This window comes from Argentina silus (assembly GCF_951799395.1).
Source record: "Argentina silus genome assembly, chromosome: 1".
NCBI classification, from domain to species: Eukaryota; Metazoa; Chordata; class Actinopteri; order Argentiniformes; family Argentinidae; genus Argentina; species Argentina silus.
The window spans coordinates 6,605,481-6,630,388 of NC_139655.1; the positions used below are offsets into that span (position 1 = coordinate 6,605,481).

The window sequence follows — 24,908 nt, forward strand, 5'->3', positions numbered from 1 at the left end:
TGATTTGAATGAATTTTAACTCAGTGTAAAGATGGTCAGATACATTTATTAAATATGGTTCTTTCCACAGGCAAGATCCAACCCAAAAAAAACTAGAGAAAATAAAATGTTTTAAAGAACAGAATAAAAATAGCCAACAGGTTTTGTGAATCCTGAGCAGAAGGCCTCACCCCCATGTCTCTCACAACAGAAAAGCATGGAGGGCAGGGGTTTATTGATTTCATAAATCCATCTATTCATTCAAATGGGTAAAAGCAGATTAAAAATGAATCTTTTATACACATTGTCTCCAGTATGGGGCATTCTGTACAGTGTAGGTGTTTACAGTGTGTATCTACACGCGATATGTTACAGTTCATCTCTGATACGAACAAGGCGTCACAGAGCCTGTCGATGGTGAAGCTCTGAATACTACGAATAATTAAGTACTTTTTTCTATTCTTTTCATTTTTACATTGAATTATTTTCCATATACACACACAATTGATTTTCTTTTGATTACTGATTTTGTTCAAAAGGAAGCACTTTATCATTATGGTGTTTGATTTCAGTGACTCCTTTTTGTCATTCATACAGGGGTAATTACAAATGCGCCTTTTCCTCTTTTTTTTTGTTGTCCCTCCTTCCTTTTCCTGTCAATGGGAATAGTGACCAGATGTTATATACATGACTGATGAAATGAACTGTTAGTTTAATCTGAAGTACTACAGTTTGCAGTGGTCTGAACAGAATTCCAACAGAAAACGTGCAAATAAATGATCCGTCACAGCGGATGGCTTGGGCTTGTCCCTGCTCTAAACAATCAAACAGACACAGCGTCAGAAGTGTTGGTAGAAATTTCACATTTCAAAAGAGAGAAAGAGAAACATTGTTTCAAACATACTGTAAATGAAAATAAATTCTGCAAATAATAATAAGAAAAAAAAGATAAAGATGAAGCCAAAGCATTCATGTAATTTGCTTTGCCAGCAGCCAAATAGAGACCATGGACCTACAGAGGGGTTTCACAGGTCGTTCCATTTGGCCTGTGGCACAATACTACAAAGTAGACTGAGTGAGATGGAATATATAGGCTACTTTCACAGAGAAGAAAATCATCTCGTAAGGTTTCAAAGGGGAATATGAAAAAAAAAAAAAAAAAAAAAATCCCTTCTGAAAGCTGCAGTTACTAACAAAAGTTAGAGAAAGGGCACTCACTGTTTTTCCATACACTATTTCAATAATTTCATGGCAAGAAAAGTTTTGCCCTCCTAGGGCAGTTTCTGTACATTTTATGCTTGAACTTCAAATTTCTCCCCTTTCAATCTGGTGGGTGACAACTGCTTAGCTGAAACCCTCTTATTTCTGTTGTATGCTTCATGACACACACAGACATTTATTTTTTTTACCAGGAAAAGTCAAGTAACAAATCTAAATGACACCCCAGAGAGGCAGACAGCGCAGCATGCTTGCAACGAACAAAATGGCCATGGGAGAGTTACAATTTTGCCGCATCCATAACAAACTGCCTTCTCATTCAGGTTTCTCTCTCTGTGAGTAGCAACTGCTTTGCTCCAGGTGTACACACAGCATTTTGAGACTAGGCTATATCATCTCAAAATAAATATAAAAAAAAAAAAAAAAAAACATTACTTAATAAATTAAATAGGCAAGTAAAATAATGCAAGAGAAGAAGAGAAGCCAGGTGCAGTGCCATGGTTTGAGAGCGAAGCTTGAGTGCCGGTGATAAACCTGCCGCTGCCGAGACCTAAACACCCCTACGCCGTGGATCCCACCGCTGCCACCAACACCACTCACTAAACCTGACACTGGGACTTACGTACACTGCATCTGAACCAAGCACCATTTCATTGGGTATGTCTTGCACCTGCATTTAAATAGGTCTAATCCGTTCACAAATAAAATGACTGACAAATGGATTATATCCCATTTGCTTCCTTGGTTGACAGCTCTAACTGTTCATCAGGGTCTGGATAATCTCACTTGAAGGTACCATCCTCTCACTCAAGAGGTACGGGGTGTTGACTTTGAAGACTTGTCTGTCACCAATTCCATTTTATCTTTGTTCACCATTAGGGGGAGGGATTAGGAGGAGGGGGGGGGGGGATGGACTCCAGGCTGAATACTGGTCTTCATTGAATGATGATAACAATACTGACTGAGGGCTAGCGGTCCTCTTGATATGAGTGTGAGTATGTGGGACAGTGGTTGGGACAGTCTTCCTCTTCTCTGAAGGCAGCCATGCAAGCGCAGCACAATCCCAACTACAGGTCCAAAAAACCCAGGCACTGGACCAAACACTACAATCACCCTTAAAGGCTCTATAAAACTAGAGCCGTAAGTATGGTTCAACTATAAAATCCTCTCTACGTTTTCAGTCTCCTTTTAAAAACCAGCCAAAAGGAAAATAAAATCATACATAGATTTCTGTTTTTAAAAGAAGAGGAAAAGCTGAAATGCTTGCATATTTCATGGGGTATATAATATAAGGGGGGTTGCTTAATGAGGCTGTCAATTAAGATTTGGTTTAAAATGACAAAATAGCTTATGTACATTGGTAGTTATCTGTGCAATTTTCCTTTTTTTTTTTTGTTTTACTTGGCTGGATACACTGCAGTAGAGAGACAACCTTCTCTACTCTTGGCCAAAACCTTCCGTTTCCTCAATGGCAAAGAGCAGCTTCTCTTTCAGCTGTTCAAAGCTTTTGTAGGGGGGCAAGTCCAGCCTGTTAAAGCTAGAACACAAACACATTAAACAGTCAGTGAGTATGGGGGAGTAACAGCTGGTTACGCAACACTGCTATTTGACATGAAACATCTTTGAAGATTGTGACCTGAAGATGACTGACAAGTCGAATGTTGTCATGGAAAGAGAACACTCACCAAGTGTGACTCCGAGGGAGCCAGGTGTCTTTTCCCACCTTCTCAATGCAGAACTTCTGAGGTCCATTACTCCCTAGAGAGAAACACGAGGAGAGTTGAAGATAGTCTTTTTTTTTTAACATGCTTATCTGTACCATGTGCACCACCAAACCTTCTGCACGCTACGAGTAGTGGAGCAGAAACAATCACAAGAAACACCTGTGAGAGAGAGATAGGGCAGAGAGAGAGAGAGAAAGCTGCTCACCCATGAGCTCTGCAAAGCCCCCTAGTGGCAGTCTGCAGGTCCCTGTGACAAACTGCATGAGCCGCAGACGCACTTCATTGTCCACTTCCTTCACCAGCTACAGAGGGAGAAAGAGACAGCAGGTTAATACCGGTTAAAATAGGAGAACGCACGCATGCGCACACACAAATATAAAGATGCTAGACATAGACTTCAACAACACATTAACAAAACATAAACAGAGTAAAGTCCCAGCTAAGGTTCAACCACTTAGTTTGCTCACTCACTCTACATGCACACAGTTTGGTGTTTGATAACAACAAACAGAGGTTCTAGAGTGCGGCGGGGGGTGGGGGGGGTCTCTGAGGGTCTGTACTGTACCTGCCAGAACCAGATGATCTGCTTGCTGTTCCTGGTGTAGTGGCGATACACAGTGTTTCTCTGCCAGTCCTGGAGGTCTACCTCCTGCATTCCACACAGCATCACCTGGAACGAGAGAACGCACACACACACACACACTTAAAACATGCCAACATGACCTTTCCCTGGAAAAGAGATGCAGATAAGACTGAGACGCTGCCTTACCTCCAGCTCCTTCTCATCAAAGTACTGCAGCCACTGCAGGGGCACCACCTCGTTGAAGCCATCCAGGAAGGCTTTTGTCTGGCCCTCCACCCCTCGAGAAAACCTCCACTCTGCCATCAGCCTGTAGTCGACAAGAGTTATAGTTCAGGCAGTCTCATCTTTACACTCAAATGTAGCCCCACAGCCCATTGTCTAATAACAAGTGGCGTCATTCCTACGCGACCTCTCTGATCCTTGACCTGTCTTGGAGGACTTGGAACCAATCTTCAGATTAGAAAGCATCCGCAATAAAAATGGATCGTAATTTGTGAGATTGATGCACCCTCCCATTGCCTTCTATGGCACTGCGCGATACACACTGTTAGTTACTGTTGTTTGACGTCACTTTCAGAATAATGCATATGCACTGTTAAGTTTGCACAGCTCAGGGTAAAGCACCCGTTTCATTATCATGAAATGTGAGTTGCTCAGCTGGCTGGCTCACTGAACAATCTATGCTAGTTTTCATGTACATTTCCAAACTAAATAACGACTGCACCTTCAACCACCAATGTCCCTTGCTAGTTTCAAGGTCATGTAGCTATGAAATTCTCTTTAGAAAAACAATTGACAGATTTATTGTTTCAGTTACGAGTAGTCTACACATTGAAACCAAGGTAACAATATGGCAGCAGATTTTAGCCGGGCTACTTTTGATCTATCCCATGACCGTTTGTGAGATACGAGACAGACATGAGACAATTGGCCCAGCCATGCAATGCTGTCTCTACAGATTTCATATGAACTAGTAATGGTTGATACTTTACTGTCCTTTTGTGTGAAAATTAAGCCACATCATGCCATTACACCATTATGAGGGAACAAAAGAGACACATGCCAACAAGTGACTATCTTTTTATGATGTGGAACTTAGTACCCTGTTGTTGTGTCTTTCAACAATACACGGACAGACAATTTCCTGAACAGAAACGATTTTGGATGTCTCTGCATCTCCCTGACAGCAGTAGTGCCAGACCAGTTCTGTGATTAGTTGGTTATAGCTCCCCGTCTTTCCTTACCCAATGTACTCCTCCTTGTTCTCCTCAGTCACCAGAACGTTGGTGCCGTCAGGCTTCAGGTCATGGGAGGTGATCTTCCCCAGGATCTCCATGTCCACAGAGAAGTACATCTCCAGACTACACTCCTCTATGTTGTTATCCCTACAAGGAGAAACACCACAAGAGTTTTTTTGTAAGTACCAGATAGATTAGGTTTTCATATAAGCCTGAGTGGGGTTTTACACATCATGGACGTATTTTATTGTTCATCTTGTTTTTTTCTTCTGTTCTTTGATTCCATTGTAATTGTTTATGTCAATAAACTAAACTATATAAATAAATGTTTTTAGTCAATTGATGCTGAATGGTCTGGTAGCAACTGGTTGTGGCTAGGTCAACAGACAGGGGTGATTACCTGATCCAGATCAGAGAGTTGTAAAACTCAGGGTCGATCGACTCCAGGTCTTTGAGGATGAGTTTCTTGTTCAGCATGCGTTTGTAGAAAGGCAGAGAGAAGCCTGTATCGATGAACTTGCCGTGAAAGAGTGCCTGTAGACAAAAGAGACCAATCATGTTGAGATTCTACTATACTGTAGGCATAAAGCTAACCTATTTGTGTGTGTGTGTACTTGCCATGGCTATGAAGCGTCCTATGAAACAGAAGTAGGACAGGTGGTCTGGGTTGATGGTAGATGCAGGGTTGATTTGCAGGCAGTAGTTGCTCTTGCCGGCATACTCAAACAGACAGTACATGGGGTTAAGCACCTCGTGGGACAGCAGGAAGAACCACTCTCTGGGTTGAGAAAAGAGAGGAGAGACCGAGAGAGATAACAGACAAAGGGGTATGACAAAGGGATTTGACCCTTCACATGTATAGGGTGGAATACAACCAGGAGTTGGTTTAGACTGGTGGTTTAGACTGACCTGGCTAGGCCACCATAGTCCAGTCCCTCCTCTCCCCTGAAGATGACGTAGAGTCTCCTCCTTAAGTCGTAAGGCTTCAGGGCCATAATCTGGACACACACAAACACAGAGACAAAAGTACAGTGAGCAATAAAAACACTTGAGAAGTTTGTGTGTGTACAGCTACAACTACATTGTCTTATATAAAAACATACATTAGTGAGCGAAAAACAATTGGACATGCCAGAAGGAGCTGTATGTGTCCCTATACAGTGTGTGTGTTTAGATGTACCAGCATGCTGACAACATACAGGACAGAGGAAGGGCAACTCTCTTACTTGCTGGAAAGAGTCTTCGAACAACGTCTGCCTAGACACAGTGATCTTAACATGGCTGGGGAGTGCGTTGGACTGGAGGGAGAAAGAACACAAAAGTGGCAGTGAAATCAAACATGGCTGGACTGTGCCTGAAAACCCAGCAAACTAAAATGTTAAGGCAGAACAGCGAAAAGAGAGAGAGTATTACCTGGCACAGGTAGCGGAAATGTGCTAGCTTCCACCTGAAGCTGCGCTCGTAAGCAATCTGGGGGCCTTTGGTGCTGAGGAGGGAGGGTCCAAAGACCACCAAAATTAGTGGGGTCACAGGTCAGGTGAAGGTGCAGAGAAGAGCCTGACTAATTATCATCATGTGACAAGAAGCATTGTTTCACAACACCATAGAAAACTGGACAGAGGAGAATATATTTGACCAAACAGCTCGAAAACCATCCCAGAGATGTTGGTGGGAGAAAAACTCTTTTCATAAGTAATGAATAGAGGGTTGTTGTTACCCAGAGATTGAAATGAGACCAAGTTAACTATATCAAACAACAGCTGCATTTTCAAGACAATTTCAAAAGAGGAGGCCGTCCACTTACACAGAGGACTTTCCTGTGCGTGGGTCACTAAACGTGGTGGTCCGGGTGTTGTGATCCACAAAGTACCGGACCCCCTCCCGCGTGTACCGGATCTCCCAACCCTCAGGTAGAGGGTCCTCATTCTGTAGCCTGGCGAACATAGAGAGAGAGAGAGAGAGTTGGGAGGATAGGAGAGGAGAGCAGAGGATCGGAGAGAAACCCCCTGCTTCACAGCAGCACATTTATATGAGCAATGTGGGGTTCGCTACAGTCAGATTCAATAAGAGGGCCACAGGTTGGCTATGTGCTGAACTCACCCTTGTGTGCGGGGGTCTTCCCACTGTGTTGTCTTGGTGCTGTGGTTGACAAAGTACACTCGATCGTTAGAGTCCACACGTCGCTCTGTGGGGATACAGGAAAGGCGGACAGCGCACAGAGGTAAGAAAAGAAGGAGGGGGGTGATGGAGAGAGTCAGAGAATGTGTTGGAGACACAGAGCAAAAACATTTTCTAGTGTCCAACCAAAAACCAAGCCAATATGAATACTTAAGACTAAAGGAAGTCAGTAAAGCCACATAAAGAACACAATCAATTCATAACTCACCCCAACCAGGAGGTAGCGGCCCCAGAGGGTCGTTTTCTGCCGACATCATGGAAGCCTGGAAGAATGGGGTGGCGATTTGCACATCCATACGGGCACAACGGGGAAGGGAAAGAGAGAGGAGAAGTATTCCAAATGAGGTGAATGAATGTATGGCTTCCTACACGACTGGCTGACAACTGGCTAGCTGGCTGAAGCTGACTATATCACATGGTCTGACTGACTGACTGAGGTTTGTGTTGTGAGCTAATCATCATCAGGGAAGATGAGATTACAGGCCAGTTCAAAGGCCTGGGAGAGCCCCTCTCAAAGCCCACAGCATGAGGGGTGTCAATTGGGGTGGGGTGGGGTGGGGATTACCAGGGGTGGGACGAGAGACAGTCAAACCTATCTATCAGATATGATTCACTCCAGTTTATCCTGGCCAATCAGAACAGAGAAGAAAGAAAGGGAAAAAAAAAAAAAAAAAAAAAAAAAAAAAACACACCTTCAAAATTCAAGACACCTTTCAAGGTACCTTTATAGAAGGCAAAACAATGACTTGATGCAATTTCAATTGAGACGACAATCTTAGGATGGAACTACTGGCAGAGGTCTGTTGTTTTATCAACATCTTCAATGGAACCATCCGATACCTCTAAAATCCACATGCTGCAAATAAAATAGATGCATGGAACACTGAAATGCCAACAAAGAGTGAAATCCACAAGAACTCTGACATCTAGCTTGTGACTGATTGGTCTTTAAACGCTGTAACAATAAGAGCCTTTTAAGTAATTATCTGAGAGTGAGTGCTTCAGACAATAGCTCTATCGGCTTTGTTTTCTGTGATGTGATCGGTTGATGGGAATTTTTGATGATTGTTCAATTAGAACAATAATATCAGAAATTCTTGATAAATCAATGCACTTCATTTCTATCCACCCCGACTGATGTTGCCCCAGGCCTAGACAGTGCTTGTTTGCTGGAGGGCAAAGGGGTAGTTGTTACCGAGTAGAGGTATCGCTGGTTGAACTGGTGCATAGCTCCCTGCAGCTGGCTGCGCTGGGACTGCCACTGCTCAAAGTTCCTGACCGACTCCATGGTGGGCCTCTGCCAAGTAGTGGTGCGCGTATTGTGGTCCACGTAGTAGATCCTGCCTCGGTCATCCACACGCCTCTCCCAGCTGAACCACAAACGGACGGACGGACAGACAGAGAGTTGTAGTGTCAGTGCAAGCTTCTAACTGAAGCTGTTCAGGACATTGATTTATACAATAATAGACCTAATAGGCTACCAGGACAAAGTCAGTTTGAACAAAGCATTCAGAATACATTGGTGAAGTGATTATCTCTCAATCAAAGAACACCTGGAGAAATATCTGGAGACAAACATAAATCCCACTGTAATAAAATTGACTAGTGTTCATTATTTAGCTCTCCCCATCATCCCAGAAACAAAGACAGTGTGAACAACTACACAGGTTAGAAGATTTATTAAAAAAAATAGTTTTTCAGCTATATTAGCGATTGGTCCCGTTAGCCACGTTACTTGTACCAGTACGTGTCTCCAATATCAAATGCAATATTTTATCATACTAAAAAAAATATTTAGTAGTCTCTTATAGATCTTCCAATGCAAACATGCTATGTTTGTCCCCAAACAGCTTTGTTGTCATGGTATTCCTTGATTATGGTGCCATAACTTTACCAGCGCATTGGAAGCGTCACTTTACATATTGATTCAGAGATGGGACTTATTGGTCTCGACTCGGAGCCACTTTGTCAAGGAAGTCTCAATAGAGGAGACAGCACTTCATTAATGGTGACATGCTGACATTGCTGTGGAGAGGGCTGACTGAGGTGTGGCTGTATGGTGTAGCTGATAGACTGACCCTGGTGGTAGGGGCTGGGGTCTCTCCCAGGTGGTAGTTCTTGTGTTATGATCCACATAGTAGGTTCTCCCATGGGGATCCTTCCTCTGCTCCCACCTGTACAGGCACACAGGAGCACAACACAGACAGATCAAACAGTGCAGTAATAACCTGCCACAATCTCACTTCTAGTCTTTACCTTAGATATACGTTTCCAATTTGTAACACATGCACATACACACACCACGCAGCAATCTCTCTGTGAGATTTACCCTTGGGGGAGGGGGTCTGCAGTGCTGGCATTGGTGGCCTGCTGTCTGGGCTTGGCCCCGTCTGAGGCTGTCCCACTGCTGCCCCCTGCAGCCTCGGCTGTGGAGCTGGGGGTGGAGGAAGAGGCTGCCCGGGCAGAGGCTGTGGCAGGGGTGGCGGAAGAGGGAGCAGCAGCACCGTCAGGCTCAGTGGAGGGAGCTGGGGGTGATTGGGGAACAGAGGGGGCAGGGGTGGAGGCTGAGGTGGAGTCTGGGGTTGGGTCTGGGTCTGTGGCTGTGCTGGGCGCATGGTCTGAGGTGGTGGCTTCACTGCACTCCTCTGGGGCATCTGTAGAGGGCAGTGCATCATCCGTGGAGGGGCCAGGAGCAGCAGCGGAGGTCTCCCCGTTAACTTGAGGGGGGGGGGGGGGAATTGGAAAAACGACAGAGAGAGAGAGAGAGAGAGAGAGAGAGAGGGGGGGGAAAACAAGGAGAAGGAAGACAACACTCTTTAACATACACTCACCGAACACTTTATTAGGAACACCTGTACACCTTCTCATTCATGCAGTTATCTAAATCAGCCAATCATGTGGCAGCAGCGCAATGCATAAAGTCCTGCAGATACGGGCCAGCAGCTTCAGGTAATGTTCACATTAACCATCAGAATGGGGAAAAAATCGAGCTGACAGAAAGGCTACAGTAATTCAGATAACTACTCTGTACAATTGTGGTGAGCAGAAAAGCATCTCAGAATGCACAACGCGTCATGAGGCGGATGGGCTACAACAGCAGAAGGCCACGTCGGGTTCCACTTCTGTCAGCCAAGAACAGAAAGCTGAGGCTGCAGAGGGCACAGGCTCACCAAAACTGGACAGTTGAACACTAGAAAAAAGGTAGCCTGGTCTGATGAATCTCGATTTCTGCTGAGGCACACAGATGGTAGGGTCAGAATTTGGCGCCAACAGCATGAATCCATGGACCCAACTTGCCTTGTGTCAACAGTCCAAGCTGGTGGAAGTGGTGTAATGGTGTGGGGAATGTTTTCTTGGCACACTTCGCGCCCGTTAATACCAATCAATCATCGTTTGAATGCCACAGCCTATTTAGGTATTGTTGCTGACCATATGCATCCCTTCATGGCCACAATTTACCGATCTTCTAATGGCTACTTCCACCATGATAAGGCAGCATGTCACAAAGCAAAAGTTGTCTCAAACTGGTTTCATGAACATGACAATGAGTTCAGTGTTCATCAGTGGCCTTCCCAGTCACCGGATCTCAATGCAGTAGAACACCTTTGGGATGTGGTAGAACAGGAGATTCACAGCTTGAAAGTGCACCTGAAAAATCTGCAGGAATTGCGTGATGCAATCATGTCATCATGGACCAGAATCTCAAAGTAATGTTTCCAACATCTTGTGGAATCAATGCCACGAAGAACTGAGACTGTTTTGAGAGCAAAGTGAGGCCCTCCACAGTATTAACATAGTGTTCCTAATAAAGTGTTTGGAGAGTGTATATATTGTATATATTCTCTATATAATACTAGACACAATGAGGGGGGTGACCCTAACTGTGGCGGTAAAAAGAGGATCAATAATATAATAATTAAATATTGAAAATGGCGTTGTTTCTCACCAGTCCTATTGGCTACGTCACTGTCGGCGGGTTTTGGTGTGTGCGTGGGCTTGGGGCTGGCCGTCTGATCGGTTGGAGAGGCGGCTCTGTCTCCGTTGACGACAAGGACGGTGCTGGAGTCGCTGTGGGCCGAGGAGGTGGAGGGACCCTCACTGTCCACGCCGTTAGAGTGGGAGCCAGGACCAGACCCAGTACCATTCACTGAACTGTGGGGGACACCCAGGGAGGGAGAATCAGAGAGTTAGTGGTCCATCTCTGGAGGCTCCCGCATCTAACCTAAAAGCTTTTTCTGTGGGTTGGAAAAGAAGACTGTAGAAAAAGAAACCCTTTCATCTTTCTTGCAAAACATTGTTACGTTCAATTAACCTTCTTATCAGAGTATCGTACACAAGCTCCGAAAAGTGATGACATTACAAAAGGATGCAGTGCTGAACTGACAGTCAAAACTGTTGCAGTCTTGTGTGCATCACGCATGTGCAATCTGTGTGCCCTGTTCGAGCCGCCTGCGACACATTGAGAGAAGAGCCACTGATTTGTGGCATTGAGACTATTGTCATGCAGGAAGAGAGAGAGTGGGTAGGATGCCATAGAGATTGTGGAAGATTGTGAGAATTGATCAACTGATTATTAATGCTATATTCATACTTTCAATTAATAATAGGGTATATTGGATACTGATCATTTGACCTTGATATACACATATGTATAGTGAACTTTTGACTTGAGACTCATGTTGACTTTTCCTGCTACCCTACATTCCTGGGCATATATAGGGGTGAAAGGTACCTATGATTTGTATATGGGGAGGTGAAAAGTTTCATCCTCTGAGTTTAAGGAGAGGCGAAAGGTTACATCTGGTTTAAAGATTGAGGAGAAAAGTTGGGAACAAAGAGGTGATTTGGGAATAAAAAAACGGCCTACAGAGGATAATTTTTCTCTGCCCCGTGTCGTGTACAGAGTCTCTCTCTCTCTGCATATGATTTCAGTGTATTGAAAGGTTCCTGTCAACTTGGCAGAATAAAATGAGCTCAGAATTAACTTTGGTTTCTTGGTTACAGAATATGTAGTATGTTAGATTGTGACTAACCAAGAAGAACTCAAGTTTGGAGGGTTTTTCCTCGACAAGATGAAACAGCTCGGCTTGAAGGAGAGCTTTTGTGTTTTGTCACTGGCACAGACTAGACACATCCCAGGGCCACCATTACACACATTTGTTCACAAAAGGACAAAACATGCCACAAACACAGTATCTGGGAAAGCTTCTTTGAGGGCAGGACACAGAGACAGAGGCCCATAGACACACAGCAGGTTCTGTACTGTCTGTCCCTGACCTGGCCATTCTGGAGGACAGTGGGAATGTTTAAAACAGTTGGGACCTGGGGCACTGGATTTAGGGAAAGTGTCTCCCTCACCCGCAGTTAATTGATAAACAGAGAGATCAGCTGGGAGAGAAGAAGAGAGAGAGGGAGAGACAGAAAAACACTGAGTGAAGGAGAATGGGGTAGTAAGAAAATCGAGACAGCAACAGAAAGTGAGACAGCAGGAGAAGGAGAGCGACACATAGCAAGGCACTGTTTTGCAGCCTTTATAAACGCAGCAACTGCAATGCAGATGGAGTCTGGCCCCACCGGGAATAAATTGCAGACGGTTCACTTTTAGATAAGTACTAACACAATATAGACTTGTGAAGGGAACTTTGACAAGAGTGAGAGACAATAAAGATGGGCACTGGTTTGGTGGCTTGCATTGAAAGCAGTCCAGATGGAGGGGAGAGGCAGACACAGGGGACAGCGGATACGTGCAGTCGCCCAGAGCATTTTACACGGCGAGAGTTCTAATAGCTCCCTGTCTTCGGAGAGAGCGGCTCGACCAGCCGTGACATATATAGACCCACCACAATGATATAAGGCAGGAAGCTGCAAGGACGAGAGAGGGAGGAAAGTGAGAGGGAGAGTGTGTGCGTGTGTCTTCAGCATTTCATCAGACCTTCTTCGGTTTCCATTAATATGAGCTATTGCTAATGGCCGCTGATAAAATGCCCTTTCTACAGCCATTACCTCCAAACCATTGCAGCTCAACTAATCATGTATAAGGACGACACCATTCACCAGGTCTTCGTTTCCCTGTGCAGTAGTTCACTCGCCTGTTAGGAGCCCTTGAGGAGGTGTCCCCTCCGTTTTCGTGAATGGCATCGCCGTTCTGTTGGACTTCTGAAAGGGCAGAGATCACTGTCACCCGAAAAGCACTGGACTAGCACTGAAACATGCACTAGATAAATCCTTAACTACCATAGTCAAACACAGTCTAATGCATACACCCACACAGATGGGTATAAAAACACAAAGGCCTTTTTACTCACACACACTCACTGGTAGTACTCACACACACACACACACACACACAAACTCACTGGTAGTACTCACACACACACAAACTCACTGGTAGTAGTGGAGGTGTTGCCATTGTGCAGCTGCTCCTGGTCGACTGTCAGGCCATCCAGGAACACGGTCAGCTCTCCCGTAGGGACCACCACCCCCTTATGATCAAGGGTCAGCTTCAGCACCTCCTTCACATTCTCCACTGAGGACGGGCCAGGTGCAAGGGTGGAGAGAACACAGACACTCACTCACTGCTGATACGCTTAAGGATAGGCTCCTGAAGTTCATTCTTACACAGACCTTTCAACGCAAGACTACTGATAGTGACCGACGTACATTTTCTGTTGTGCTGCTCCAAGGCCTGGAGGAGGTCCAGAGTGGCTTTCCCCAGCAGTGCGTCCGCCTTCAGGGTGTGGTGACTCCATACCTTAAAGTCCACCTGCGAGGGTGGTGTTACATTCCTGCAAGAACACACACCACACACAAGCAGTCACACACACGATCACCCAAAACAAGCATCCTGAGTATGCAGGGGAAAACAAACAAACAAACCACTGTTGGTTTTGTTTATCTGATTCTGGGATATAAATAAACATCACTAACATGAGTGCATTTGGCTACTGACAATACCATACAGGATGAATAGCATACATTACTAACAGGACAATATCACCATTACGTAATATAGCTGTGGATCCCAGTTACCATTGAATACAGTGGCCTATTTCTCCCTATAGTATGGGGACTGAATGAGACATCCAAATCAGAGGCTCTTTGTTGCCAAATTTGTCTGGAGAACATCAGTGTCTCCATTGAAGCCAGTGGGCAGACAGAGAGTGAGGAGGACAGGGGGGGGGATCGCATGTGTGCTCTCTAGTAGACTGCAGCTTGTTGACTGTGTTTGATGACGATGATAATAAAGGTAATGATTGTTCCTCAGTGGGCCTCAGGCGAGCTCCCTCATCGATCTGAACACCCCCCCGCCTCGCCTCGCCTCAGACAGCACTCCCAGTCTCTCTGATCAAATTAGCTCCACACACAGGCTTTAATGGAGATGTCTCAGTAGGCCTGAGCAGAGAGGAGCCAGCCTTGGCACACTGTTCAACATCAGAGGGATATGTTCAGCCATTGATTTCCCTTTGCGTTTATCCTACCTGTGAGATGTTTACATGCTGTGATGGGTCCCTGGACATTTCTATGCCTTTGGCAAACTCTTGCAATCTCTTGCTGTTCTCAAAGTCATTTGATTTTGAAGGCAGAGTCTACAGGAAACAGAGCTCTCTGATTCAATGTTGACTTTGTCAGTCATATTCTCCTTAATACCTTGACATCTTAGTGATATAAAGGACAAACTCGGTGTCCCCGTCTCTCCCTCCCTCCCTCCCTTCTAGCTGTCTGCAGAGTGGCGTGGTTAGTATTCCTGGCAGTAGTGAGAACGCTGAGCATTGGGGTGAGGTGGGACGCCACTTCTCTCTCAGCCCCAACTCTCTCATCTCCCTCTCCCTTATTTACTCCAATAACAGGAACAAAAGCTGCTGGAATACTGCAGGGGAGAGGAGGGGAGGGATGCTGCCTCAGCTCAGTGGTGAGCCCACCCCCCCCCCCCCCCACCCCCCGGTTGGGGGAGACAGAAAGAGACGGACAAACGGTTTAAAGAGACAGAGGGAGGTAGAGAGGGTCAACACAGGAGTGTCGTCATAAAAATCAATACACTGTCTTCATTATCACTGCAGACACAGAGCACAGCATACACACTCTGCTGGAACACAATTTAGCAGCTGGTGCCGTGTTCATAAACACAGCAGCAACATGCCAGCTAGCTACCAGAAGGTATAGTTGTGTGTATTTGAGCTGGAGTGTAGAGCTCAAATTAGATACACTGGACGACGAGCTGTAGGCCAGAGTGGAGCCGCAGCTACCCCAATAAAATGCACGCAGCACAAAAACGATCGGAACAGAGCTCTGTTTTGCCAGGGATAATTACCAAATTGAGGCAATTAGTGGAATGACTGACGAGTTTCTGACATTTGGCTCACTAATTAAAAAGCCAGAGACCCATAAAACCTGCTAGGTAACGGACAGACTGCATACAACTGAACAGATGCAGGGTTCTTTTTTCAGGATGGTTCAAATTTGAGAACCAACAAGAGGAATAAAACTATAAAACAGGTTCATAGTTGGTAAAGAGTGTGCAGGAAGATATACAATAAGCCTAAAACATCTCTGGTTTTTTATTCATCAATTTCATACTGTCCGCCCAGATGACAACGTATTAGAGAATATTCTAACTTCAGAAATGTTTTCCTAAGTGGGTTTGGGGGGGGGGAACTAAGCGCACATACACACACACACACACAAACACACACACACACACACACACACAGAGAGAGAGAAAGGGGAGGAGGGTCCTTACAGAGTGAGTCGCTCGTCCCACTTGGGGTTGGATGAGCTGTGGGACTTGGCCGTGCGGCGCGACTCTCCCTCCACTGTCACCTCCACATAGATGGCCGTCCCAAACAAGCTCTTCTTCCGCTTGAGTTTGGCACAGGAAACTGCAGGAGGGAGGTGGGGAAAATTGACAAGTCACTCTTTTGGAGGAGGCTACGGCGATGATTAGCTGATACTTGATGTGACTTTGTGTGTCTGCTATTGAAAAGGGAAGCTGACTTTGGCCTACATGATCAGCATTCTGAATGATGTCACAGTGGTGTCAGCTAATGAGCTCTCCTCTCACCGATGACATGTAGCTGTGACGTCCCTCTGTGGTTATTGCTACTACACTCTGCTCTGGACGAGGCCGTGGCCATGTCATACACCGCAGTGGAAGCCTGGTGGGGGGGGGAACGGACAACCAGCTCAAAACGTGTTAAAGAAATGCTACTTATCTACTGGCTATCAAAGCTGTGGAATGGAGCAACATGTTATGGGCTTCAAATCATGATACATTTGTACTTTGAGCTACAAACATGTGGGAACAATTCCTTTCTTAAACCTTGATGACTTGCCCTGCAATTACTAGTACTTATGGAAAGGTTATTATAAGACTACTCACGATTGGTGCGTTTTGCAAAGCCCTGCAAATCAGCCGACTCCGTGGCCCATGGTTCCCCTGCAATGGGAAACAGTAAGTAGTTAGGGTCAGCTGATACAGACCGCATAGGTCGTGTTAGGGTTTAACCACAGAATCTACGTCAAGGGGAAGAGAGAGCAGTTGGGCCCACGTTTCCAAACAGCACTGTCTAGTGCAGCACAGGGCTCTGAGGAACGAACCAAAAAACATTGTGTTGAAAGTCTGTAGCAAACAGCTGAATGTGTTATTTAAGAGTCAGCACCACTCAGTAGGCTATGGCCATTAGAACAAAACCACAATGAGAAGACTGTTAGAATGAATATCAAACATGTCGCATGCTATATATACTATTGCGGTAACATTTGTGGCGATCATTTGAAAGCCACAAAGCATTCTATGTATAGTCAAAAAGGCCTAAATACATTTATAGTAATTTACAAATTAGCACTGTGAGTGTGTAAAATTGGCCATAAATGTGATATAAGGCCTTATTATTCAAAATCAAAATCTGCATAAACACTACTAGACAATATATTGCAGTGTAGTCCCACGGCCTAATAAGAAGTGCCATGATGGTTTGCTTGAAATATATGTCAAACAGAGAAAGAGGTTTTTCGGTGGAGACAAAGTAGTGTGCTTATAAGTTGTTATGGAGTGGCTGTCATAATGTTCAAAGCCAATGTGGCATAACACATTCATAAAGACCTTTATAAATGACTATAAACTTATGTAGGCTATTACTCTTACGCCATGCATATAAAGGCTATATTAATGCTTTGTGGATGCTACATTATCACCACTCTAAGTCAAGTGTTACTACAATTGCAATATAAAAACATTATTTAGGCTAATGAGTCTGCACTCATTGCACCGGTGCGGCAAGCAAAACTCTAAGTCAAATGGTCGCAAAATGCGACCAAATGGTAGGATTCTGGAGCCCTCAAACAGTTGAACAGTTCAGCGACAGACCTTATGAATGCACCTAAGCTGCCAAGGTTAAATGGTTATGCTACAACAAAAATCCTTTTCCATTTTAAAAAAGAACTTCCAAGCTGTGTGATAGGAGTTGGGTACTCAGAGGCTGACACACAGAACCAGGTCCAAATTTGAGCAGGCTTTAAGCAGCTTATGAACTCAATTAAGAAGATAGGGAGCTCCAAACTGATAACTGGGCAGGGGGAGAGAGAAAGAATTATCCATGTCAGCATAATACCTCTCAGTGCATAGGCTAAATGGTGCACACACTCAGACACAGCTGTCACCATCCGATCACCCAACAGAGACAATTTTTTTTTATTGCTCCAAAACCATGTTACACTCTGGTAAAGAAAAGGGACATGGAGAGGTCACCATCGCTGCGTACATGTGCGCACAGACACAGGACAATTGTCACACAGTGTACCACAAGTGTGCCTAATATTGTAACAGCCTCCCACAGATTGTCATGTGAACAATACAAAAGGAACAGTACAAGGTCAACCTGACTAAAAGAGTCCAATAATCACACTGATACTGCGACATGGGGAGAGTAGTGGGAGACACAACCATGCACGTACACACACACACACACACACATATACACATACACACATATTACACACACGGGAATTTCACAATCACTACTAGCACTGTCCTTCTCTAATCAAAATGAGCTTGTGTAAGAGGGCAGAGAGGAGCTAGAGGGCTGCCAGCTGACTGGGGGTGAGGTGCTGTTTGTGAGGAGAAAGCCCCCATTGTCTTTACATGAGTGCCTCATCCAGCCATGCAACGGAATGGAGCACAAGTCAACCATCGATATGAGGATCTGCCCTTTCATAGCTACACAAATAAGAACACATGAAATAGCCTTGGACACATGAAGCCTACATTGGGAGGAAAGTACTAAAGTAGCCTGGCCCAGGTGACGCCACCCTGAGCTTATTGACAAGCATCTTACTCACCCCCAGTTCCAGACAGAGACAGTTGTCTGGAAACACCAAAGCAGGTGCTACCGCGACCTGAAAGTTCTGCTTCCCATTTATGATGAGCATAACTCTCTCCCCTCTGTCATTCGGTGATTAGGGCGACTGTGTAGCACAGTAGCCAAGGGAATGCAGCATGAATGTTCTGAGAGGGAACAGAACGACCTCAGAGGGATGAGAGAATGTGGAGGAGTGATGATAAGGGTGCTCCTCCCCAGTCCAGCACCACTGGAGTATTTTTTACTCAACGCCTCAGCGGTTCACTTTTCACTCCTTCCTTCACGCCCTTCCTCACTGCATCACTTCTCTCCGGAACACACTCTCCTCGCCTACTGCTCCTCCTCTACCTCTCCGCTTAACTGCTCTCTCGTGCCCCCGGTTGACCTGGCAGGGGAACGTGTCTGACTTGCTTGAACTCGGCCGAGCAGCACAATGACTACTAACAGGAGAGATAAAGCCTCCCTGATCCCATCCAAGCCTCTGATGAGACAGTGGAACCCAACCAAGGAATGTGTGAGTGAGTGAGTGAGTGAGTGAGTGAGTAACGGGGGAGGGGGGTGTTAGCAATAGAACCAATGACACAGCATTATGGATTGGATCAGGCCGATCTCTCCCGCTCATTGCGTCTCCCTGACTGGTAGACGTGACAACGTCTCCAGCCACAGCCTGGGCCGAACAGATAGAAACTCCAAGGTGAGCAAGCCGCAAGATTTTATGAGGGAGGCAACGTGCTGTCTGGCTGGCTATGAGAAGACCATACCAAAACAAACTCAGTGCTAACGCCTCCTATTTGTCTTACTGACACTTCATTTCAGCCAGGTCCTTACAGGAGGCAGGCCCTAATCACCTTCTCTCAGATGGGATCCGATTAGCCTAACTGCAGTGTAGAGAAAGAAGAGTCCCAGTTAAATAAGTCAACATGCTTTGGAATAGAAAGTCATCAACTAGTCAAGAGAAGCTTAAAAAAGACTCCAAGGCTAGACTCCAAGGCTAACCAGAATGTGCACTCCACAGCAGAGGCAATCCCACTTATGTCACAATGGATAAAAAGAGCTGTTCTGCTTACAGAGCACAGAGGCCTAGCTAGTATATAATATCAGAGAAATAACCTAGATGTAGCCTAGATACTATGGCTAGCATTCCCTGTCCTTAGCGCCTGCCTCAGAGCTGCAGGGACTGGGGACTCGGACAGAACCCAACACTGATCTGCCATCAGTCTCTAATGAATGAGCCTGGCTAAGGAAAGAGGATATGGTCGGACGTGGGAGGGACTGGCCTGTGATCCCCTGGTACTCTGGAGTGGAGAGAGCCACACACGGGTCAAAGGGTCAGGGCAGGCAAGCAACGTCTTCTCTACCATCTCTCCAATGTTCTTTTCAAGTGTGGCTCGCAAAAATGTTTATACTACTTTCAACGAAACGCCAACGTTTGAGGGTGAACAGTCAGTGGCTAGGCCTAGATGTCTTTCTGTGTGTCACTATGGTACAGTACAGTACAGTACAATAGAGGACTGTGACTCTCAGGTGGAACTTAGTTGAACGGAGAAGGAAACCTGGACAGAACAATTGCGTAACCATATTGCAGTGCTCTGCTCGTCCCCACCCCACCCTGACGAAACACACCCCTCCCTTTTGTCCAATGTGCACCCTGATAATTGTCCTTTACACTCTAATCAACACAGAAATGCATGTGCTGCAAGCAGAGTCTGCGCTAAGCTAAATAACCTAGCTAATCGCACTGAATCACAACACTGTGCGTCCATTGAGGAGGAGGGGGAGAGGACAGATGGAGTAAGACAGGGAGGATGAGGTGCGTGCGTGCGTGCGTGCATGCTTGTTCTAGTGTGCCTGACCTGCGGGATGTAATCTGGGGTCGATGAATAAAGGACCGCTCCGATCAGAGTTATCGACAAGCAACAAAACAGCCGGAAATCAGTCATTTTCAATGAGATGCAGTGACTGGGGGGCGACACAGCGCAACTTGGCTCCAGCGACACGACACTGACTAGCAAGGCGACAAACCCGAATTGAAATCTTTTCTATTCTGGGGAACAGAGCAGAGCGACAACTCTGCTGAAAACAGTTGTTAGCCAATAGCTAAGATAGGTATGACACTACAATTACGTGAATCAGCTGATCTAGTACATAATTGTTTCATTATATCATAGTTATACTCAGAATTAAAATAATAATAATTATTGATGCATAGATTCATAGATTAACCATCTATGTAGATACACCCAGGCTATTTTGTAGTTCCTGGCTTGCACAGCATGACAAGAGAAGAGACAAGCGACCCTCGAGACAGCAGGCAATGTTGGACTATAGCTCATGGTGTGGACATCCAGTCAGGGTGACCGTCTGTCAGCTCGGTCCCTCATTGGTTGTGACTGGGTTGAGACTGGAAAGAGCAATTAGGCATATTTGATTGCATAGAATCTAGCACAGACAATCAGCTGCAATTACGGGATTGTTGACTCAATAATATCATCACTGAATCAAAGTATAATTAAATGTCCAACTGACTGTAATCTAGTGGAGGCAAGGAAAAACTATGGATCTGATGTGAAGCCTCCACTGCGGACTGGCAGGTTGCCCAAATCTGTGTGTGTGTGTGCGTGCGTGTGTGTATTCTCTCAGTTTGCTCAGAGCTGACCTCTGACCAGGCACCTCAGGTGACATCAACAGCACCAGGAGCAGCAGTTGATATTCCTGACAATAAAATCTCTCACTAAGATATTGAATATATATCTCGGAGACTAGATCTGGAACTGATCTCCAGGATTTTGTGATATTGTAATTGGTATTCAAAGTGACTGTAGTTTTTTTCTGTACAATCATTCTATAGCAGCCAGGTAATTCGTCAACGATGAACACATTTCTTACTCCTCTATTATGTGCTCCATCTACATGGTCTAAACCTCTGACTTTCAGAGGTAGCCTAGGTCACCAAGTTTGTAATACATGCCGATGCATCCGAGCACCACATGACTTTGAACATGAGGGACTTACGTTTTGATCATAGGTAATTTCCTCTGATTATGAAGGCAGTTAACATAAATGACTGATGCTGGCTCCAGATAACAGCATGTCCAACTCAATGTTAGTTGCACATATGACATGATGTCAGGAAGGAAAGGCTTTTCAGAATACCATTGGGGCATTCTGTGTGTGACCTTTAACCTTTTTTCATATCAGATCAGGGGTTTCCCCAATGATGAGCTTAATGACTAATACTGGAAAAGGGGCTGTTATAATTACACTCCTGTGTCTCATGTGGCTTTGACTGTATCCACTTAATAGGAGTCTATGCAAAAATAATGTATCCCTGTTTAGGTTGCATTATAACCTGTATATAAAATGATTGCAACTATGGGCCAATGGGGGTGAATTTGCTTACAAAACAGTTATGAACGTGTGCACTACGTATTTGAGAGCTTTTTCTGACATGCTCGAAGAAATGCCAGGTCGGAATATCTTCCAACACACAGCAAAATCTAGCCAATTCATTTAAAATATAGACTATACTACTAGCCTGGCCTTACTCTTCTGTACTATACTCTATTTAAATGTAACGTGATTGACCTACAATAGGAACGGAGTGATGCTACTTTGATTAATCAGAGGTGTCTTCATTCAATTAGAGATTAGCTCAACTCCAGTCTTGCCACACCAAGGGTGGCAACCCCTGGCCAGCTCAAAGACAATGAATGAACCTTCTAGGATTTCCTTTAATTTTACCCATAGGCATCATTAGAAAAGCATTGCGATGATTGACTAATGTTACATCACCAATATTAACAGATAACAGGCAGTTCCTTTTTACAACCACAACAGTTATTTACCTTGGCACAAGCCACTAGCTTCACACAGTGGGGTGCAGACATACAACTCCAGCATTCCCCACAGCTGTTTCCTTGTGAAAGGTCAACAAGGGAGAGGGAAACAGGGAGGCCAAATAAGCATGTTTGGGCCAGCCAAAAGCACTGCTCAAATGACAGCTTCCTGTAACTAATTCCTTCACAGTGTGACAGGCAAAGGCGACAAGACTACTGTCAATGGGAGACTATACCAGGATGCTACCGCAGGCCTGGAACACAATACAGCCCAGTTTACGTGGAAGAGCACTATCAGCAATTGAACCAAATAAGGCCTGCAGTTCTTTTTGGAGCAAGGCAGCAATCCTAGGCCCCATAGTTGCTCATAGGGGAAAATTACAAAACTATACTTATTCCAAAACGCAGTACCAGTTTGAAACCGTTATTGCAAACCTAAAGAAATCCTATACCAAGACTCTCACCTTAGCTTGCAAAACAATTTTGGTCTACCAAGAACTCAATGTTCAAACTTCGTGTTCTTTCACGCACACAGTTCTAACATAGCTGGCTAGATAAATGGGAAATATGGAAGGCTCACTTTTAGCTACATGTACAGTGAATTAATATTGAGCTTACCTTTGACACAGGCTTTGCTTACCTACCTTTGTCATCTGCAAGAAACCCTGCGCAATGTGCGCATGACCCATGAAAAGTTAGTTAGCTAACGTCGGCTAGCTATCTGATAATTATGACATGGACTACAAGTCAGGGTTTGACACGACGTTTTTTAACAATATCATGGGGTGAACCCCTGGACATTTGGCTTACTTGGCTAGTTGGCCACGATTTATCTGGGTGGATTTTAACAGTCAAACACAGTGTACACCAAAGTAGCCAGCTAGCTATTACAAGCTGTACTATAGCTAGCTGGGCCTCACCACAACAACAATCATCATTGACTAGAAGCTAGCTCGCTAGCTAAGATAGCTAGATGTCCGCCATCTTTTCATATACCCCGTTATTGCTTGTATTTATTTGAACATTTATTTTCCAGTTTAGTGTAAACAAATCTGTCTGTAATTAGCCAGATAGCATGTCAAACACGAACTTGGTAGCAAGCTAGTCAGCTATGATCCAGTGAGCGAGGAAATGTATAGCAGGCTAGCTGGCTAGCTAACGTAAAACTGGCTAAATCCGAGGCCAGTTAGTTCCCAAGTCAGTTTTGGATATAAAAAAGGCACTGACTGGCAAGCTGGCAAGAACTAATTGTTGTCAACAGGAACAGAAAGTCCAACACCGCTTTGGTAGTTTTACCGTCTGCTTAGCTCCACTCCGCACCGGGGTGTTCTCAATTCTTCTCTGCGGCTCCGTTCGCCTATTTTTTGCTTCAGCGTTCAGCCACGATTGCCATCTCTCACCACAACAGACAAGTTCACACATACCGCGAGAATCATACCGGAGCAAAAACAGACGCAAGCGGAGATTGATGCCTTCCCGACTACGCATACAGCGAAACTTTGCGCAACTAAAATAATCAGTTTAATTTCAATGTCAACATTTCAATGAATATGAGACATAAACAAACATTTACAAATCACCACCAAACATGATGTTGTACATTGTTGATGTTGTCACTGCAGGCCAAGTTCAGTTCATATTATGAGGCGTTATCCATACCTAATCCTTTATTGTAACACGTCGTATTCAACTAACAACTGATTAGGTAATAGGACGAGACGGCTATACAAAATTGGAAATCCATAAGACCACGCCCCTTTGAGGAAAGCTGCAGGGTCATGCTATTGACACCCAGCAAAAATACCACACTTATCCTCACTATTCTCTTAAACCTGAAACTAATGTTGTTTCATCATTAGCCTGTTATGTTGTTTTTGGGTGTCGCTAAGAATATATTTGAACAAAATCATTGTACACCGTCGGCAAACTACCACCACGGATGCAGAAAATATGATCTAACATGCTAACATTACGATAGACTGGTAGCATTACTAGCCAGCTAGCATCCTCTGCCGCTGGTTGATGTTGAAGTAACTTAACTAAGTAACTGTGATGCAGCTGATTGGTGTAGATCACACATAAGTATATTGTAAGGCCCGTTAGCAGCTCCGCCAAGTGAGTTAACTCTCTTGGTGTTGTGGCTAGCGCGGCCGGTTTGTAAGCGGAAGGTTGCGAGTTCGATACCCGCTTAAGGCAAGCTGCTCTACCCCGCTCTCCCGAACGGACGGGATAGTGTAACTACTCCGCCGTTCGGGAGAGCGTGCCCTCACGCTTCACTATACGAGTCTCTCACGTGGACACGGCCTCACGGCGCCATCCCACTGCTGACACCAATGTAGCGAACGGCGGGACGGGATAGTGTAACTACCCCGCCGTTCGCTACAATATCAAGCACAACATTCATACAATTCGGGGGCGTTTCTTGATATGAGCTCTGAAGCCACGCCCCTCTGCTAGGGTACGGATGTCAAGTTTCGCAATTGACCCTCAGTACAAATAGGTTACCACTTTCACATTCACTGTTGTTATTATTTTTATGTTTCAATAAACCTTTTCATGAGTTTGGGGTGTCATTATGAAAATAGTTATCAGTCATCACCATCAATCACTTATCAATCACCATCAAGCACCATAGTTTTTTTTAAATTGGAAAACGCATTGGATACCCCACTGGAAACCACACTTCTGCCAGCTACTGCCAGTATCTATAACTGGGAAGTTGTTAAGTAATGTTGGGTAGCTAATTGATTGACAGCTAATGTCCCCAAAATACAAATCACAAGCTTGCAAGCTTGTGA

The 24,908-nt window shown here is 44.9% G+C and overlaps 1 protein-coding gene across 2 annotated transcripts; it reads right to left on the reverse strand.

Moving 5' to 3' along the window:
• Window positions 1–26: 26 nt before the first annotated feature.
• wwp1 (WW domain containing E3 ubiquitin protein ligase 1) lies at window positions 27–23,496 on the reverse strand. 2 transcript variants are annotated; one of them, XM_083680702.1, is made up of 25 exons: window positions 23,407–23,496; window positions 16,297–16,353; window positions 15,979–16,072; window positions 15,658–15,796; window positions 13,581–13,705; window positions 13,306–13,446; window positions 13,010–13,076; window positions 10,867–11,072; window positions 9,250–9,637; window positions 8,999–9,094; window positions 8,116–8,290; window positions 7,129–7,183; window positions 6,843–6,927; window positions 6,547–6,675; window positions 6,156–6,228; window positions 5,969–6,040; window positions 5,652–5,740; window positions 5,361–5,520; window positions 5,143–5,276; window positions 4,749–4,889; window positions 3,691–3,811; window positions 3,487–3,591; window positions 3,127–3,223; window positions 2,883–2,955; window positions 27–2,734 (listed from the first exon to the last, which is right to left on the reverse strand). In XM_083680702.1, the coding sequence occupies exons 3-25, from the start codon at window positions 16,049–16,051 to the stop codon at window positions 2,635–2,637; spliced, it is 2,844 nt and encodes a 947-aa protein (XP_083536828.1). In that variant the 5' UTR covers window positions 16,052–16,072; window positions 16,297–16,353; window positions 23,407–23,496; the 3' UTR covers window positions 27–2,634. The 2 variants fall into 2 exon arrangements, with proteins under 2 accessions (XP_083536828.1, XP_083536827.1); XM_083680701.1 differs by lacking the exon at window positions 23,407–23,496 and adding an exon at window positions 23,201–23,259.
• Between the last annotated feature and the right edge of the window lie 1,412 nt (window positions 23,497–24,908).

What these genes read in the sequence shown, in the direction of transcription:
- wwp1 (XM_083680702.1), bottom strand. Translation starts at nt 16,051, where the DNA reads ATGGCCACGGCCTCGTCCAGAGCAGAGTGTAGTAGCAATAACCACAGA. An exon ending in CAACACCTCCACTACTACCA is followed by an intron (nt 13,077 to 13,305) that starts GTGAGTTTGTGT and finishes CTGCCCTTTCAG; the next exon opens with AAGTCCAACAGAACGGCGAT. An exon ending in ATTTCCGCTACCTGTGCCAG is followed by an intron (nt 6,041 to 6,155) that starts GTAATACTCTCT and finishes TTCTCCCTCCAG; the next exon opens with TCCAACGCACTCCCCAGCCA.